Source organism: Bipolaris maydis (assembly GCF_028858645.1).
Source record: "Bipolaris maydis strain C4 unplaced genomic scaffold PSV08scaffold_2, whole genome shotgun sequence".
Classification (NCBI taxonomy): Eukaryota; Fungi; Ascomycota; class Dothideomycetes; order Pleosporales; family Pleosporaceae; genus Bipolaris; species Bipolaris maydis.
In genome coordinates, this window is record NW_027093858.1 from 1 (window position 1) to 18,831 (window position 18,831).

Consider the following 18,831-nt stretch of genomic DNA (forward strand, 5'->3'; position numbering starts at 1 on the left):
AACCCTAACCCTAACCCTAACCCTAACCCTAACCCTAACCCTAACCCTAACCCTAACCCTAACCCTAACCCTAACCCTAACCCTAACCCTAACCCTAACCCTAACCCTAACCCTAACCCTAACCCTAACCCTAACCCTAACCCTAACCCTAACCATAATCAGTTAACCCGAACCTTACTTACTGACACCTACGATAGGAGACCACCAATCTACAGCTGTGCCTCTTACGTAGGATATTCCTCTGCTTGCCGCTAGGACTATCTGTAATCCTGGTATGCCTAGAAGCCCAGCGCTTATCTAGGCGGCAAGGCAGACACGTCGGGAGAACTTCCTTCCGCTCCAATGTATAAAAACTGCCATCTGGTACGCTCCTGATGAGTTTCTTTCTGTAGAACTACAAGAAACGAAAGGTATACTTCTTGCGAAGGTATCTAGAGAACCACTTTACAGAAAGACACCAAATCCAATCGAGTTCATTTTCAGACGCAAGTCTTCTTTTAACCCTAACCTCTATCACAAAAACTCTTTTGGTCACCATGTCCGGCGTCCCAGCTTCGTCTCACACTCGAGGGGGGTCTATTGACCCCCGACGCTCTAGTCAGAGATCTTCCCTCGGATCTCAGCAGGCTGCCAATATAACACAGGACACTGTGATGACAGAAGGCAGCGACGGAAATCTGGTTATCCAGAAGGAAGTCAATGCCAATTTTGTCAAGCGTATTGTCAACTGCAGGAGCGTCGCGCAGCTGGTCTCGTTCGTTCCAGCCATAGCTCAGGACAGAACAAAGCTAGCTCTTGATGATATCGTCAACGCCCACATCAAGAAAGCATACGCAGTTTCTCTACTCACCGAATGGAGAGACTTGCTTGCCAAAGAAAGCTTTGATTCTATCCCTGAACTTAAATCCATTCGTGCGCCTTCAATTCAAGTCAGCAAACTTGCTGAAAAAGAAGGAAGCATCGATAAAGATTTCAAAGACAGTCTCAAGGAAGCCAGGAAATTCGCTCTTACCCGCATGATCGACATTAAGAACAGAGAGATGGAAGCCTTAAGCGCTCTATGCGGCGCAGAGCGAAACGCCAACAAACTACATGACTCGTGGACGGGCATAGCCAATACCAGCGAAGGTGTAAGCGCGGAAGCGATATCCCTCTTACATAGCCCAGACTGCGCTCAGTCACTAGTTTTTTCGGCAATTTCCATCGGGGAGAATACGGCAGACAAACAGATTCGGGAAAAATCCAAAAAATCTGAAACCGTCAAGAAAACTCAAACAAATGCTACTGCTACTATGCCAAAAGACAGTAAAGCACTTGAAGAGTTCGTCAAAGAAATCGCCAAACGACAAAAACAGTCCGCCATGGACAGGTCTAAGGCACGAAAATCGGGAAAAGGTCGGAGAGGGGCTGGTCCCTCCAAGACCAAAAACCAGAAGAATCCCAACAAGATTGGGAAGAAGGACCGCAAACCAAGAAACGGAAAACGCGGCACTTCCTCCAAGCGGCAGCAGAAGAAGCGCTAGATGCACCGGCTCCCTTTGCATCAGGCAAGCTGCCACAGGAGTTCTACAATCTTTCAAATGACACGGCTAAAATTATGTATATCTGGCGGACATGGCCCTCTCATTGGTTTGACACCTTGATGACATGGAAACCAGGTGTGCATAAGCTCGATGGTGTCAGGATACCCCCAGACATCGAGTACACGCTAAGTGCCAATTTGAAATATCTCTTTCCTATTAAATACTCTAGGAAAGTCGCCGAAGACTGGTTTGAAACTCTGTGTCGCAAGGCTAGAGTAATGACCTACTTCTGGCAACAAGGCGACGTCCGAGAGGACGAAGCCCCCAGCTGGGAGAAGTCTATCCCGTACTTATCCTCTGGCTGGGATACTGGCATTAACGACGACTGGTTCGCAGATGGAATTCTTGCTGGGAGGGAGACTCTGCGTCATGCGCTTCATGAGCGATCTGTACCCCAGCGAGGCCCTAGAGACGATGCGTTTCTTCACGTTACAGTCTCTCCAAAAAACCTGCGCGCATGGCTGTCAGAAGCCCAGCTTCTGGCTTTCATCACAGACAAGAACTTGGGGATTGTCGTCGTTACTCGCGAATGGTACGAGCAACAAATCCAAGCCTTTTTGGAATTACCATTACCCGAGGACAAAGATCTAGAAGATCCCCGTCTATTGTTCTCGGTTGAACGTCGAGGAAAGGAAGCCTTCGAGGAATTTTATAGAGATTGTTTGACTGATCTCGAAACCCGACTGCTCAGGACGTTAGACGGACAACCTTACCCTTTCCTACAGTCAAAAAGGGTACAAAAATTCTGGAAAACGGCGTACAGCAACACCCAGATCCCAGTCTTCCATGGGATTCCTAAAATCCACAAAAACCCATGGAAGATCCGACCAATTGTCCCAATGCATTCTTATGTATTAGGACCACTGGCCAGGATCCTGCACGCCATGCTGTTACCGGTTCAGCGCTCGTTCTATTGGATTTGCGAGAGCAGCCGGAATCTGTGCTCGGAAATCGCAGATTACAACAAAACAGCAAAATTTCCTATACGCCTCCACTGTGGAGACGTTACGGGCATGTACACGAATATTCAATGGAGGTATTTCCGTGGTGCCCTGCGAACGCTTTTAGAATCCGGCCACTGGTATGATGAGCAGACCAGAGAATGGATACTAAGCGCCAGCGAACGAATTTGGTTTAGTGCCATGTTTCAGATCGGCCCTAATTTGGTTTGTCAGCAAGACGGCGTCCCAATGGGGTTACATTGCGCGCCTGTTATTATTATTATTATTATTATTATTGATTAACGTCCTGTCTCAGCTGGTAGGCTATATAAGACGTGCAGGCTATGCCTACAGGTAACTACGTAGTGCTATCAATTTGGTGTAGGTGGGGGAGGGGGCTATCTAAATCGAGGTGAGGCTCGTGGCCTAGTGTGGAGGAGGGTAGTAGGAGGTCTTGCGGGTGAGAGGAGAGGTAAGTTGGGTGTAGGGCGAAGGCACCTAGTGTAGGTGTTGTCCTAGTTGTCGAGGTTTCCTTTATACCAGGCCTGCGTTGCAGCCCTAGTTTCCTTAATAAAGGCAATAGTAGCCTGTACGCCTACTGTAGTATCTAGTAAGAAAGCTAGCGATAGGGGGTCCTTTGTAGTTTCTTGCATCTTCTTCCTAGCCTCCTTGTATAGCGTGCAGCTAAGGAGGATATGTGCAGGGTCTTGAGTAGCTCGATAGTTGCAGGGGCAAACTTTAGAGTCTACTTTTCCTCGCTTGAATAGGAAGTCTCGTAGATAGCAGTGACCTAACTTAAGCTGATAGAAGGCGCTAGAGGCTTCTCTACTAGTAGGAGGAGTAGCAATCTGCTTTCTAGTCTTCCACTTGTACCTTGCGGCGTAAGTAGTAGGATTTAGAGTAATAGCTTTTCTCCTGTATTGTCCTAGATAGCTAAGCCACTCTCGCTCGCCTAGCTGCTTTATTCGTGTGCCTATTACAGCTAGGCTCGTCCTGCTAGAGCTAGGATCTAGCTTTGTCGCCTCCTTTGCTAGCGCGTCTGCTCTCTCGTTTCCTATAACGCCCTGGTGTCCTGGTACCCACTGTATGGTAGGTAATATGCCTTTTTCTTGTAGCTTTTCTGCTGCTATAGTGCATCTAAGTTGCCACTCTTGCCCTGGGTAGTCAGAAGCAGTCTTTAGTCTGAATATTGCAGCCTGGTTATCTGCATATACTCTAACTTCAAGGTAGTCGTCTGCTAGGTCAAAAGCTTTCTCTAGGCCTAGGGTAATACCCTCTAGTTCTCCGTTGTAGACTAGCTGGTTGTATCCTATATTAACCTTTTCATAAGCTATGAGACTAGCTCCTTTGTAGAAAGCTACTCCTACTCCTATACCCTTGCCTTCCTTTGTAGCTGAGGCGTCTGAGTAGATCGAGAGGAGATATTCGTCTTCTAGAAGCTCCTTGTGGTGCTTTGCTTCGATTTCCTTTGACTTCTTAGATATATTAGTCTTGTAGGGCATTGTAGAGCTCCAGGGCATAGAGGCGTAGTGCTTGATCTCCTCACTATCGTCCGATAGAGCTGTTGAGATAGATCTAGTAATACGCTCTAGCTGCTTTCCTTGATTACTAGTGATAGCAATATTAAGAGGGTGGCTAGGAGCTAGCTTTCTTGCTCTAAAGGCGTATTGTCGTAGGGCGTTGTTAAGTCTAACTCTAGGAGGACATAGAGCTGCTTCTACCTCGCTAGGTATGGCAGGTGAGGTTCTGAAGGATCCTAGGATCTTTCTACAGGCTTGGTTCTGCAGCTTCTGTCTCTGGTTAAGCGCTGTCTGCTGCTCCCTCCAGAAGATTTGGCAGCCATAGTCAGCTACGCTGGTGATGCAGGCTAGGTAGAGCTGTCGTACTGCTCTAGGAGAGAGGCCTTTGTTTGAGTTAGCTAGCCTGCTAAGGCGGTGGAAGGCTGCGCTAGCCTGCTGGTTTCTAATAAGGCTGTGGTGCTTGAATTTGAGGCTGCAGTCAAAGTAGACACCTAGCCATCTAACTAGCTCCTTAGACTGTACTATCTCCTGATTAGGTAGAGTAAGTACTCTAGCTTGATCCTTTCTTGATCTTGTCCAGTTTACTAGTTCAGTCTTTGAGCTATCGAATTGGATGGCTGACTCCTCTGCTAGTCTAAAGAGATTCTGAATCTCCTTTTCTAGTAGCTTGATATTCTTCCTTACTGACGTAGATGATATTGAGATCTGGAGGTCGTCTATACCTGCATCGCGATAGGAACGACAGGTACTTTGACTTTGCTTCAGCGTCGCCCTTTCTCTATAAGATGTTCGTACTCAAAAACTTTGCAGCACTAACTATAGGCAATTTTCTAGCTATTATAGAATATAAGTTCTAAAATTACATAGTACTCATTGCTGCGTTGCTTAGTTTGCGATGGACGTACAATAGCTGTGCAACACGACGGCTGCTACAACAACGCCAAATTAGCCTTCTGCTTGCTAAAAAATAGCGTAACACGTGCTAAGGCTATGCTAATACTATCTATCTAATACTAAAGCTACCTCTAGTTGCATGTGTGCTGCAAAATTAGTCTCCTCTACAGAGGGAGGTACAAGCAACGTGCGATAGCGATAAAAGCGGACGCGGTGGTATTATTATGTAATCGTCGCCTGCGCAGCCCTGTGTACGGAGTACCGCTCGTATATTACTCGGCACGGATCCTTTCAGCACTTCGCATCTCTTGCACGAAGTCCGTGTGCCTAGGCTGGCGGAAGGACGTCGCGTTACACGCCGCAGATCATGCCCCGCCAGCGGTGCTGCGAAGCGCCAGCAGGGCTGCTCCCCAGTCGCCCTAGCCGCTACCAGTTCCCACAATATATCCTGAACCTTCGTTTAGCAGTCTTGAGTCCGTCAGGGGAGATACGGCAACGCCCGAGGCTAAGCACGCGGTCGTTCCAAGCCTAGCCTGCACGCTCCTTCAGCCTCGGCGCTTCACAGCACCACTGGCGGGGCGCCATTTGCGCCGCCTGCTGCACAGCACACATCCCGCAGCCCGCAGCTCAGCCGCCAGCCTTGTTGCCAGCCTACACAAAGGCTCCTCGCCCACCATGGACGCTCGCTATGCGTCTGCTGTCGACCTGTCCCAGCACGCTCTACAACCAACCAACATATCTGACCACAAAACACCGCCATGGCACAGCGCGTCGCGACCCAGCACGGCGGCGAGCCCAACCCGCTCGACACTACTGGCCTGTGCCTGCTGTCCCTCGATGGCGGCGGCGTACGCGGCCTGTCAACGCTCTACATCTTAAAGAGCATTATGGACCGACTGAGCCGAGAGCTCGAGAAGAATCCTCCACTGAAGCCATGCGAAGTGTTTGACCTCATCGGGGGGACTAGCACCGGCGGGTGAGTAGACATGCTGCTTATCGAGTGGGACTGACATGGCCACGACAGGCTGATTGCCATCATGCTTGGCCGGCTCGAGATGAGCGTCGACGAATGCATAGACGCATACAGCGAGCTCGCTGCAGACGTGTTTGGCGAGAAACTGCACCGGCTTCCGGTCACTATCAGAGGGGCAGTTCAGCCGCGATTCGACTCGGCGAGACTGGAGAGTGCGATTCGAAAGGTGGTAGCTAAAGGCGGTGCGTCTGAGACCGCCTTGTTCAACGACGGGACGGAGCGTGGATGTAGAACGTGAGCAATGTTCGACTTGTGCTAAAAGCCTGGATTCTGACGAGAACAGCTTCGTGTGCTCTATCGACCGCGACACAAAGGACATGGTCCGTCTCCGGAGCTACAGCCTTCCTGATGAGCCGGCCATCCGTGCGACCGTGTGCGAAGCTGCCCTTGCAACGTCCGCTGCCACCACCTTCTTTAGCCCGGTTAGCATCGGAGACCGTACCTTTGCTGACGGCGGCTTTGGTGCGAACAACCCAGTAGACGAGGTGGAAGGAGAAGCAGCTAATATCTGGTGCTCGGAAACGGGGGACTTAAAGCCGCTGGTCAAGTGCTTCATTTCTATTGGGACTGGCAACCCAGGCAAGAAGCCGTTCGAGGACGGCCTGCCCAAGTTCTTAAGCGAGACGGTGGTGCAGATTGCAACCGAGACAGAGGCAACCGAGAGAAAGTTCATCGCTCGGTGGGCTAAGCACTTCGATGAGAAGCGGTATTTTCGCTTTAACGTTGAGCAGGGACTGCAGAACATTGGGCTAGAAGAGTATAAGAAGAAGGGCGCTATCGAAGCCGCTTCGGAGGGGTATCTTACGCACATAACACAGAAGTTTCGGGTGCGTAACTACATTAAGAACCTACAGCAGAAGCAGAGTGTGTATATTGAGGACTTCGCCTAGTATATAGAGCAACCTAGCCCTAACTTTATATAGATAAAGCAGAGTTGTCTTTTGGAATATCTATTCGTGTAAGTACTATCTTAAGCCTAAAGTGTAGTCAACCTACTAAGTTTGCATAGGAGTTCACTAAGCGCTGCATTACACAACGTTACAGGCGTAGGTAGTGTATATCTAACGTTGCGCATCTTAGTGCTAAAATATAGACAGCAAAAAACGTGCACTGGATAGTACCTCGTCTAGCTAACAGTCTATTCACTGGGCGGTTATAGCTTGTTGATCGGATCCAGAGCGCATTGCGCAACAGCGAGCCAGGCACACCTGAGCAGAAGCGACTAGTCATCACGGGCATAGGCGGCATAGGCAAGAGCGAGGTATGCCTCAAGGTGGCAAGCCTAGTGCGAGAAGAGTGCGTTGTAGCTTCGCTATGCTAGATATAAGCGTATTTGCTAACAGCGAACAGCTTCTGGGGCGTGTTCTGGGTAGACGTCGGCAGCCCATTAACAGCCAAGAACGGCTTCTTGGCTACCGCGAAGACGCTCGGGTCGCCTGCGGAGAGCGTTGAGGAATCACTCCAGGCGCTCGCTAACACGCCCGACCGCTGGCTGCTAATCCTAGACAACGCCGATGATCCCACGTTCGACTATACAGCATACGTCCCGTCTGGGGCGCAAGGCGCAGTGATCATGACGTCGCGTGTGCCTGAGTGCAGCTAGTATAGCACGCTGCCTGCCGAAGCGCTCGAAGGTCTGGAGGAAGAGCAGTCGATGCAGCTTTTGCTCAAAGCCGCTCGAGTGCCACAAGAGGCTTGGCAGGCTTGCAGAGAGCAGGCGCAGGCTGTCGTGCGACTGCTAGGATCACACACGCTTGCGCTGATCTAGGCGGGGGCGTATATTGCAGAAGGGTACTGTCGACTAGACCAGTATGCCGGGAAGTATAAGCGGCTGCGCGAGCGGCTGCTTAGGCACTATCCTACGCAGCAGCAGTCACGGTACCGGCATGTTTACGCGACGTTTGAAGCGTCTGTTGGGGTGCTGAGCGATTCTAAGGATAAGGTTGGTCGAGACGCGCTAGACTTGCTTGGGGTTCTCTCTATGCTGCACTCTAGCGTGCTGCCACTTGACGTCTTCCTAGGCGCGTGGGAAGGAGCTCGAGATGTGGTTGAGACCGACGACGGCCAAACTGACGAGATAGACGATCTTAGACCATGGCACACGTCTCAGCTGCCAAAGTTCATCGACCAACAAGCAGACAAGTGGGACGACTACAGGCTTAACAGGGCAAGCGCTCTCCTTGTGTCGCTTTCGCTGGTGACAAGACACCGCTCAGACGACCTGGACGGATTGTCGATGCATCCACTGGCGCACGCGTGGGCGAATGACCGGCTAGATTGGAAGCAGCAGCAAGTAGCGTGGGTAGGTGCAGGATGTATTCTTGTTTTGTCGCGTAGCAAGTCGGAGACATGGCAGGTGTACGAAAGGCAGTTACGACCGCATATGCAGTCTTTTCTGTCGCCTAGGGTTGAGGAGATGTTATCGTTTGGCCCACCTGGGACAATGCTGCCTATCTTGCTAGAGTGCGGCTGGGCGTTGAATAACATGAGAGAGGACAAGAAGTTAGAATCGTTACTAAAGAGTATCTATGAGGTTCTCGAAATCACGCCTTCAGATCCATCACGAGAGCACATAGAGATATAGGACCTTGCGGCGAGAAATCTAGGATACTTAGGTGATGTTAGGCAGGCGGTAGAACTGCTCGAGCACGTCGTCAAGGTGCGGGAGACTACGCTAGCAGAGACTCACCCCTCTCGGCTAACATCGCAACACGAACTTGCTATTACGTACTATGCCAACGGGCAGACGAAAGAGGCGGTAGAGTTGCTAGAGCACGCTGTCAAGGTTAAGAAGATTACGCTGGTAGAGAATCACCCCTCTCGGCTAGCATCGCAGCACGCCCTTGCTAGTGCGTACCGGGCCAACGGGCAGACGAAAGAGGCGGTAGAGCTATTAGAGTACGTCGTCAAGGTGCGGGAGACTACGCTGGCAGAGACTCACCCCTCTCGGCTAGCATCGCAGCACGAGCTTGCTATTGCGTACCGGGCCAACGGGCAGACGAAAGAGGCGGTAGAGTTGCTAGAGCACGCTGTCAAGGTTAAGAAGATTACGCTGGCAGAGAACCACCCCTCTCGGCTAACATCGCAGCACGAGCTTGCTAGTGCGTACCATGCCAGCGGGCAGACGAAAGAGGCGGTAGAGCTGCTAGAGCACGTCGTCAAGGTGCAGGAGACTACGCTGGCAGAGACTCACCCCTCTCGGCTAACATCGCAGCACGCCCTTGCTAGTGCGTACCGGGCCAACGGGCAGACGAAGGAGGCGGTAGAGCTGCTAGAGCACGTCGTCAAGGTGCGGGAGACTACGCTGGCAGAGACTCACACATCTGGACTGTCATCAGAGCGTGCACTAGCGCGAATGTAGAGTAGATAGAGCTATACTTTATAATGCAATCTTAGTATCGCTGGCACGTTATAATTCTCGTCTTCTAGCTATGTAGATATGTCAGACTGTGAGAGTTTTCTGATCAAGGATTGGTTTGGATCACTGTGATAAAAGACTGTGATAAAATAATCGTGGAATTAGAATATATTGATTTCTGTCTCTGTGTTCTCCAGCGGCGCGAAGGCGCGCCGCCTTATGAGCGCTGTCGCTATTGCTTTTTGCATCAGGTAGGCGGCTGAGTATCAGCCTCGCCTAGGGGTAGGCCTTGGCGATCAGCCCTGATTGGCTGGGATCATAGAATCCTAGTGCTCGACTGAGCACCCGGATTCTGCCACTTATCTGACAAGATATTAGCGATCAATTCATACCCGCCCGAAGTGATCCAACTAGTGTAAGCTGTACGATAGTCGCTGCCAGGGTATGTACCGATCTATATCCGAGCGGCACGCAGGGCTTTATAGTTGAAGATTACATAACAGTATTGTTATAACGTACCTCACGGGTTCGTGTCTCACACGGGTTCGTGTCACAGTTTTGCCAAGACCCCACCAAAACACCTACTACCCCCTAATGTCACAACAATTACAGCACTCACAGTCTTTTCGTGAACGTCAAATACAGCTTGCGCTTCAAGCTCTTAAACAAGACGCGAATCTCCCAGTTCGACGCGCTGCACGTATCTTTAACGTCTGTTATAAGACACTTAGCCGTCGACGCGAAGGACAACCCTCACAGGCAGATCGCGAGTCTAAAACAATGAATCTAACTAAGCTTAAGGAGGTGGTAGTTGTTGAGCATATACTCGATCTTGATTCACGTAGATTTCCCCCTAGGCTCGCAGATATAGCTAATATAGCCAATTCCTTGCGCGCTGAGCGCAATCTGGGCCAGGTTGGCCAAAACTAGCCCAGCACGTTCGTTAAGCGCCGCCCTGAGCTTAAAGTAAAGTTTAATCGCAAGTACGACTACAAGAGAGCACTCTGTGAGGATCCTAAGGCTATTCAAGACTAGTTTGGCCTAGTAGCTAACATGAAAGCTAAGTATGGTATCCAAGATGACGACACGTACAACTTTAATGAGACGGGCTTTATAATAGGCTAGATTGCCCCTAGAGCTGTTGTTACAGCTTCAGAGAGACGTAGACGACCAAAGACTGTCCAGCCTAGCAACAGAGAGTGGGCAACAGTCATCCAGGGTATCAATGCGACCGGGTGGACGATTCCGCCCTTCATCATACTCAAGGCGCGCCACCACCTCTCAAGCTGGTACAAGGACGGCGATATACCCTATAACTGGGTTATTGGAGTCTCTAAGAACGGCTGGACGACCAATAAGCTTGGTCTTACGTGGCTAAAGCACTTTGATAAGCATATAAAGAAGAAGGTAGTGGGTACCCACCGCCTACTCTTTATTAACGGCCATGAGAGCCACAACTCGCTGGATTTCTAAAAATACTATAAAGATAACAATATTGTTACTCTTTGCATGCCTCCACACTCATCTCACCTCTTACAGCCGCTTGATGTGGGCTGTTTTGCCCCTTTGAAGCAGGCCTATGGGCGCCAAGTCGAATCGCTCATGCGCACTCACATTAACCACATCACCAAACAAGAGTTCCTACCTTGCTTCAAGCGGGCTTTTAACGCATCATTCACAGCTAGCAATGTCCAAGGAGGGTTTCGAGGCGCTGGATTGGTCCCATTTAACCCAGAACGGGTCATATCAACCCTTAACGTCAAGCTGCGCACTCCATCACCCCTACTTATCAACAACCAGCCCTGGGTGTCGCAAACCCCTAGTAATACCCTAGAATTAGGGTCGCAATCGACGCTGGTAAAGCAGAGGATTCAGAGGCACCTAGACAGCTCACCAACGTCTATAGTAGAGGCTTTTAAGAAGGTCTCAAAGGGAGCAGCTATTATCGCGCATAAGCTAGTATTGGCACAAAAACGGATCAGTAAGCTTAAAGCAGCTAACGCAGCCGCCACGCGACGAAAATCGCATAAAAGAAAGCGGGTTCAGGCAGAGGGGACCTTAACAGTTAAAGATGGGGCGCGCTTGACTGCTCTCCAGGACTTTAGGGTGCGTAGTGATGGGAAGAAGTCAAAGAAGCAGAAGCGCGCTGAAGTGGGTGAACCGTCTCAACGGCGGTGTGGACGGTGCAATAGGACTAGGCATAACGCGCGAACGTATAAGAATGTAGCAGAAGTAGACTCTAAATAACATTTTATGTTTTTTTGCATCAAACTAGCCAAGGTTGGGCTGTTTTAGGCTATAATGTGGTGGTTTTGGTGGGGTCTTGGCAAAACTGTGACACGAACCCGTGTGAGACACGAACCCGTGAGGTACGTTATCCGCTTTTGGCGCTGTCATACAGTGCATGTACCTCCCTGCGTAGCGGAGACTAGCTCTACAGCGCGTATGCTGCTAGACGCTACTTTATGATTGTATGCATAATACTATAAGGGCTTAAGTATCTATAAAGCTAAGTTTTAATAAGCTAGAGGCTAAGACTGCGCTGTTATGGCTTATACTAAGTTGTGTAGATGCTGCGCGTTCAAGGTAAACCAAGCAACGCAGTAATGCATTTGGTGTAATTTTTAGATATAAATAGTAAGATATATAGAGAAATAGCTACTAATAATATTATAAAATTTTTAATTATAACTATACTGAAGAGAAGAGTTGAAGCTGGTGCAAAGTCAAAGTAGCTGTCGTTCTTATCGTGACGCAGGGGTCTTTCGCTATGCAGGGGGGGAGGTTAGTCAGATCCCGTTACTCTACAAAAAAACAATAACATATTTTGCAACTAATGGCGTATGATTAAAACGGCAGCAGTACCTCGTATAATTACATAAGGATCACAAGAGGCTATTCAAGTTACCCTTTGCGCTAGAAACATGTCTGTCATGCCTCACCCTTACTATGCCTCGCGATTCAGGCGCTTATCCCTAATATGAGTCTATTATATCATTCATCATTCCTGCGGAGAAGCATATAAAACAACTTAAAGAAGTTAACCGCCGAACTTTCACGAGGCGAAAGAGCAACTAGGTACATAGGCTATTTAACTTAGATGAGTTAAGTAACTAACCGGTTAGTAATGCTTGCGATCCGTGTATAGAACTCGTATCAAGAATCATATAAAGTAAGGCAAGGATGTTACTATAGATGTGTCAGGATAGATAGGATGGCATAGAGATCATTTTTGACTATAAAAAGAGCTTTTTTATAGGTATATGTATAGTATTTATATGCAACATGCAGCAAGGACGCAGCGCTGGTAACGGGTAAGTATCGAAGTAGTGGCCACGTTCAAAAACTAACAGGAGCTTGGATTGAACAATACTTAAACAGAAGCAAGAGAACTCTAGATAATGTACTAATCAGCAGTGGGAGTAACCACATTCTTAGAAGCCACTAAATTTCCAGCACCTTCCCCGGGGCAAACCGATGTAGTAGTCCCATTTCTGCACATGTAACTGCCCACTTGCTCTTTGAAAGTACCAGATACCTCCTTTAGGCCGGGGTACCATTGCCCTTCTCCTTCTACATCTTTATATACCGTATTACATGTATCATCACTAAATGATTAGAGGCTTGCTTATAGACTCAACATAAGATCGGACATACCTAAAGAATTGGCAGCATAAACCTAAGTCGATTGCAATAGACGCAACATTATTAAGCCTGTCGGCGGCTACGCAGCGGTCGGATGATATGATTGGTGCAGCACATTCGCTCCATGCTGTCTTTGAACAAAAGTGTAACTTCGCCTAGCTGTTAACTTTGATTCTAAGCGCATAATGTTTTGCTTACCCTTCGCGGGCAATCAGCTTGCTCAACACGGTTATGCTGAAGATCTATCAACATTGTCGATTGGGCGAAGACATTACCCAATAATGCGCTTGTAAAACACCAGTGTTGATACCGCATATTGAGGTCAGGTAAATGTTTAATACTAAGCTGTAGACTTAACTAGTAAAGGATGCATTCTGTCCTGCATTATATATTCAAAAACCTGACCTTCCGAGGTCTGCTCTATTTCTATATGCACTTTAAGACGGACTTCAATTTATGCACGCGGACTACTGATTAAACACCATGCATTTATCCTTAGGGTGTTCAGAACGGCCAAGCAAGTAGTCTAGACTTCAATAGAACTACAGTCAGACTCTTTAACTAGTTCGCATTTAACATTCATTGTACACTCTCATGCACTTGCAGCTTCCGGTTTGCACACGCGGCTTTGTTGTCATCCCACGCTCACCCCTGTCTCGCTTACCCTAGGCTTTCCCTTAATCGCTCTAGCTCTTGTCAGCATAAACTCCACTCTCTGCCTTTAGAAACCGCTATACTTATTTCTTACAAGTATTACTAAGTATCTTACAGTGTTCTGTACAGTCCTCTTAGCACGGGTAGTCCTGATAGAAAATAGCGTTGGAAGATAATAGTTAGATGCAATAATGTCTAACTTCATGTAATAGTTGTTCTTTTTATGGATTCTATCTGCTGTATACGATAAACAGAAGAACGCTGTTAAAACACCTTTTTGACAAGTCTCCGTATCGACAATCCAGAGCTTTTCTTTATTCTGTCGTGCTGTTGTGCAGAGCTCTCTCCTACTGTTGAAGTTCCGGCTGTCCTTCTTTCTTTCCTAGGAGAGGGCAAAGCGTCCATCTTCGCGGCTAAGCTCATGCACCTCTCACTCGACTGACCAAGCACACTAGTTAAGCCAGAAAGAGCCCTTGCGTACACCGCTCGAGCTTTGGCGACATCGGCTTGCTTCGCATAGAGATTGCCCATGTTCTCTAAGGTATTGAGTGCTGGCATGTACTGCTGGACGCGAACACTGCCGAGTGCCTCGTACCCTTGCAGCGCCTGCTCGTACATCTGCTCTGATTCATCCAGCCTGCCTTGCTTCGCGTAAAGGAGACCTATGTTGCTGATCGTCTGTAGTGTCGAGGAGTGGCTGGGCCCAAGTTTCTCTTCATATCCTCGCAGCGCCTGCTTGTACATCTTCTCTGCCTCTACTAGCTTGCCTTGTTCTACGTATAGAATGCCCAGGTTGTTGATTGTCTCGATTGTTGATGTATGATTGGGACCGAACGCCTCTTTTCTCCAATGCAATGCTTGTTCTAACAGTATCTCGGACTCTGCTAGCTTGCCTTGGTCCTTGTAGAGAATTCCAAGATTGTTAATTGTATTTAGTGTTGACGGATGCTTGTGACCGAAAACATCCTTGTACCCTTGCAGCACGCGCTCTAACATCCTCTCTGCATCTACCAGCCTACCTTGACAATGATAGAGATTGCCTAGATTGCCGACAGTCTGTAACGTCAAATGATGCTTAGATCCTAAGACCTCTTCTTTCCCATTAAGCGCCTTTTCGTAAAGCTCTTCTGCCTTCGTTAAATTGCTTTGGTTCATGTAGACCACACCAAGGCTATCGATTGTTTGGAGTGTTGACAGGTGCTTAGATCCTAGAGCATCTTCTTTTCTCTTTAGCACCTGTTTGTGTATCCGTTCTGCATCTACCAGCCTGCCTTGATTCTTGTAGAGAATGCCTAGATTGTTGGCCGTTCGTAGTGTCGTTTTGTGGTTGGATCCTAGTACCTGTTCAAATCCTTGCAGTGCTTCTATGTACATCCGCTCTGCGTCTGCAAATCTACTACGTTCTTTATACAGAAGCCCTAGGTTGGCCACTGTTTTGAATGTTAATAAGTTCCCAGGTTCCAAGGCCTTATACTCTTCCAGGGCCCGCTTCAACATCTGCTCAGCCTCGATAAATTTGCCTTGCTCTTTAAAGAGCATACCAATGTTTCCTACCGTGGCCAATGTTGACAAGTGCTTCGGGCCCAATGTCTCCTCTTTTCCTCGCAGTGCTCGCTTGTACATTTGCTCTGCTTCGCTTAGCTTGCCTTGTCTCGCATAGAGAAGGCCCAGGAGATGCACAGCATCAAGAAGAGTCTTTTGCTCTTTCTCTCCATAGATGTCTCCATCGTTATCGCCTTCAGCTCTCCCACGCCAAACTGTCTCGCCCTCAACTATCTGGCTAGAGCAAGCCTGCGCGTGCGGAAGAAGTCGCCGTTGTAGGACGAAGGAGTCTTGGGTCTCGCTCTCCGGCACAGTCTGACCAACAGCCACCACCGCTAGTCGACTTAGCTCTGTTGCGAAGTGCCTGCCTTGCGAGTGATGCGCCCACTTATGCACTACTGGATGTACTGTGTAGCTCCCAACATCTTGCACCTGTTCCACTAGGGAGTAGTTGCACAGCAGCTGCATCGCTCTGCTAAACTCAATCTCGCTGCTCGCAATGCTCCCCACCCACCCTGCCAGCATCGCAGTAGCTATAACAGAACGCTCATGTATTGCAGCAAATAAGCCATGCCATAAGTCTTTGTTGTCTAGAAACGACCATAGCAGCAGTAAGTTGGCCGTAGCTTCGTGCTTATTGCGGATCGCCTGGTATGAAACGGCCCACGTCGTCCACACGCTGCGCTCTGGGTAGTCCTGGAGCGGCGCATTGGCTAGGTGGCCCGACTCCATTAGCTCGCTCCATTGTTTCTTGTAGAACCTCAGGTATGTCGCCATTCCTACTCCGCTCTCCTGGAGGTATGCACCCGCCTGCGCAATGGCGAGCGGCAGGCCGTCTAGTAACACAAGTAGCCGCTCGCCCACAGCTGCATCTACAGTTGCATTGTTAGCTTCGTCCGGCTGCGGCTATACATCAGCCACTCTTAGCTTACCGTGCTTCCTGTTGTACCAGCTCTCCAAGATGGCCTGTCCCTGCGCTGTGGACACCTTACCCAGTTGCTGCGAGTCTCCCAGCTGCTCTAACCGTGCCAATCGAGTCGTCACCAGCACTGACCCGTGGTCTGCGCCCGACAGGTAGCGCTCCACGTTGTACGCATTAGGGTCACCCCCTTGCGCTGTGTGCTCTCGGTCGACGTTGTCGAAGATAAGCAGCCAAGCCGTGTTGTCAGGCCGTGCAAGCCAAGTCATAACGTCCTTGACTACCACATCGATGTCAGCGCTGGCACCTGCTGTGTATTGCCTGCTAGTATCAGGGATCTGGCCTGTCGGGATCCTGCCCGCGCAGCTCGCGATGCTGCGCTTAAGGGTGTCTTCACTGTGCCCGTCCAGCCAGAACACCGAGCTGAAGCGGCGGTGGTATCGCCGCGCAAACTCTACCGCCAACTGTGTCTTGCCCATCCCGCCGAGGCCACGTAGCACATGTATCTTCTGGCGCTGGCGCTGGTTCTGTCTTGGTTGCGGCAGCAACACACGTTCGAGTTCCGCCATTTCTGCTGGCCTGTCCACAAAATGGCGCGCTTTTGGGACGCCCTTAAGACTGAGGACGGTTTGGTATTCTCCAAAGTCTAGATACACTTTAGCTGTTGGCACCAAACAAAAACAACGCTCACACTAACACTCTCTGCCAGCGATGCTGCCCGCGCATGCCTGCATCTGCTGGTGCACCTCCTGCGAGCTAACGTATCGTCGCGTCGTTGCCGCCATCTCCTTGACCTTCTTCGCCTCCTCCAGCCCAATGTCTTCTAGTCCTCGCACCACGTTGAACCGGTAGTACCGCCCCGTGCTGTCTAGCAGCCCCCGCTCGCGCCGGAACCGCTCTGCCGTCTGCTCCGTCTCCGTGGCTATCGCAGCCAGCGTCTCGCCAATGTGCAAGACATCGTCCTTGAACGCCTTGAGCGACGGCACTCCCGTCCCAATTGAGACAAGACACTTAATCTTGCTATCTAGCGACTCGGGGCCCCACGCCAGCTGCGCCTGGTCCCACAGCTCCCGCACTGGGTTGTTTGCGCCCGTCGCCCCGTCCACAAACTCCTCTCCAAACCGGCCGACAGCGATAGGGTCGAAGAAAGAGGTGGCTGCAGAGGTGGCCCGGCAAGCTTCCCAGATCGTCACGCTGTTGAGCAGGTCGTTGCCGCTACGCGGTGTGCGGTAGCTCGTGAGGCAGACCGTCTCGCTCGTCTCTTTACTCGTCGCGCACACGAAGCTGTGAACGTTAGTACGTAAACGATTGCATATACCGCGCAACGCACACTTTGCAGGTAGTAGTAGACTCGTCTTTAAGCAACGCGTCTTCCTGCAGGCCTTGCTGCTTTACTACTTCCTTTATCGCCCGCGCCAGCTCTTCCGCATCGAAACGGCCCTGTATTTGTCCCTTAACCGTTACCCGGTGTCGTGTCTTACAGAACACACGGTCGGAGAGCGACAAGTACGCGGTGATGCAGTCGGCTACGCTCATCTTCAGCCGGCCTAGCATGATGGCGATCAGGCTGAGGTTCAAACGTCAGCGCTCTTCTTACACCTTGCCAAACTGATGACTGCTCACCCGCCTGTGCTCGTCCCGCCGATCATGTCAAAGTAGTGGCATGGCTTTGGCGGTGCGTCCGGGTTGACGGCCTCCATCAGCTGCTCGAGGATCATAAGAGAGGACAGGCCGCGCACGCCGCCGCCGTCGAGGGCGAGCAGGCGCAGGTCGCTGCCAGGCATCGTGTGTGCGCGTCAAGTGGCAGAAGGTAGATGAGAGATGGAGGAGCACTGAGGCGGAGTTGTAGGACGGAGTATGGTGTATATTCTATATGCTGGGGCGGTCGCCTTAAGCTGGCATTGCGGCGCAGTGTTTACGCCGCCAGCGTATGAGGTATCGCGTACGGTTGAGGCGCGTGTCTCTGCCGTCTCCGCCATCCTGCAGCCTGCCGGTATGCATGATTGGTGGAGAGAAGTGGGCAAGGCGGAACGGCGAGTGGACGCGGAGTTGGCTGGCTGCATGTCGCTTGTTGCTTGTCGTTGCCGTCACCTGGCGCTTGTCAGTAGGCTCTGCCCAATATGATGCGCTCCGAGCTGTCTATTAACGTCTTATTAGAGTTGTCTTGAGCTAATGCACTCCACCTGTCCGGTTCCTAGGATCATGTCCAGGCTTTGCGTCGATCGTGGCACTGCTGCTTGGACTAGGACCCTCCCCGTAGCACTTTGCATAACGCCAATCTGATCGACGCAGGCTCCTAGCGCGGTTCTTCGTACTCACCGTAGCCTTGCTACAGCCTTGCGGTTAGAAAAATAGTTACTTAAAAAGTCGCGACATCTCCTCGCTAACTCTATGCTGAGAGATCACGTATCGCGGGCGTGCGTCATGCTGCTGCTACACAGCTCTCCACTCGCGTTCTGCCATTGGTGGATCACGTTAACGCGGGTTAGCTCGTCACGAGTGGTTTCTATGCGACTCCCCCTCTCGCTCTGCTCTATGAGAGTCAGCGCTCGTACTCCAGCTTTGCTATACGCACCACATCGTCGTACTGTACAGCGTTGCACAACGTCTAGTCCTAGCGAAAGCACTGTATTTGAGTATAATCTGAACTGTATCTCTCTAGTCGATTGATGCAAGTACAACCCCGTAGCATACTAGCCCGAGCAGCCTCCCAATGGCGACCAGTTCCTTCTCCTCTCAAAC

At 50.2% G+C, this 18,831-nt stretch overlaps 3 protein-coding genes across 3 annotated transcripts; 1 reads left to right on the plus strand and 2 right to left on the minus strand.

Moving 5' to 3' along the window:
• Positions 1–5,696: 5,696 nt before the first annotated feature.
• Positions 5,697–9,818, plus strand: PSV08DRAFT_367816 (FabD/ lysophospholipase; the record flags this gene model as incomplete). Its single annotated transcript, XM_066093128.1, has 12 exons — positions 5,697–5,914; positions 5,963–6,205; positions 6,255–6,837; positions 7,131–7,267; positions 7,322–7,554; positions 7,597–7,700; positions 7,740–8,273; positions 8,313–8,327; positions 8,361–8,504; positions 8,556–8,630; positions 8,781–9,134; positions 9,744–9,818. 12 exons carry the CDS (start codon positions 5,697–5,699, stop codon positions 9,816–9,818), a joined length of 2,715 nt encoding a protein of 904 aa, XP_065949669.1.
• A 2,917-nt stretch (positions 9,819–12,735) lies between these two features.
• On the minus strand, positions 12,736–13,289 carry PSV08DRAFT_171357 (uncharacterized protein; the record flags this gene model as incomplete). Its single annotated transcript, XM_066091852.1, has 3 exons — positions 12,736–12,937; positions 12,987–13,123; positions 13,173–13,289. 3 exons carry the CDS (start codon positions 13,287–13,289, stop codon positions 12,736–12,738), a joined length of 456 nt encoding a protein of 151 aa, XP_065949670.1.
• Positions 13,290–13,811: 522 nt separating this feature from the next.
• On the minus strand, positions 13,812–17,873 carry PSV08DRAFT_358561 (uncharacterized protein; the record flags this gene model as incomplete). Its single annotated transcript, XM_066092960.1, has 5 exons — positions 13,812–16,042; positions 16,103–16,735; positions 16,787–17,373; positions 17,420–17,656; positions 17,713–17,873. 5 exons carry the CDS (start codon positions 17,871–17,873, stop codon positions 13,893–13,895), a joined length of 3,768 nt encoding a protein of 1,255 aa, XP_065949671.1. The 3' UTR covers positions 13,812–13,892.
• Positions 17,874–18,831: the final 958 nt, after the last annotated feature.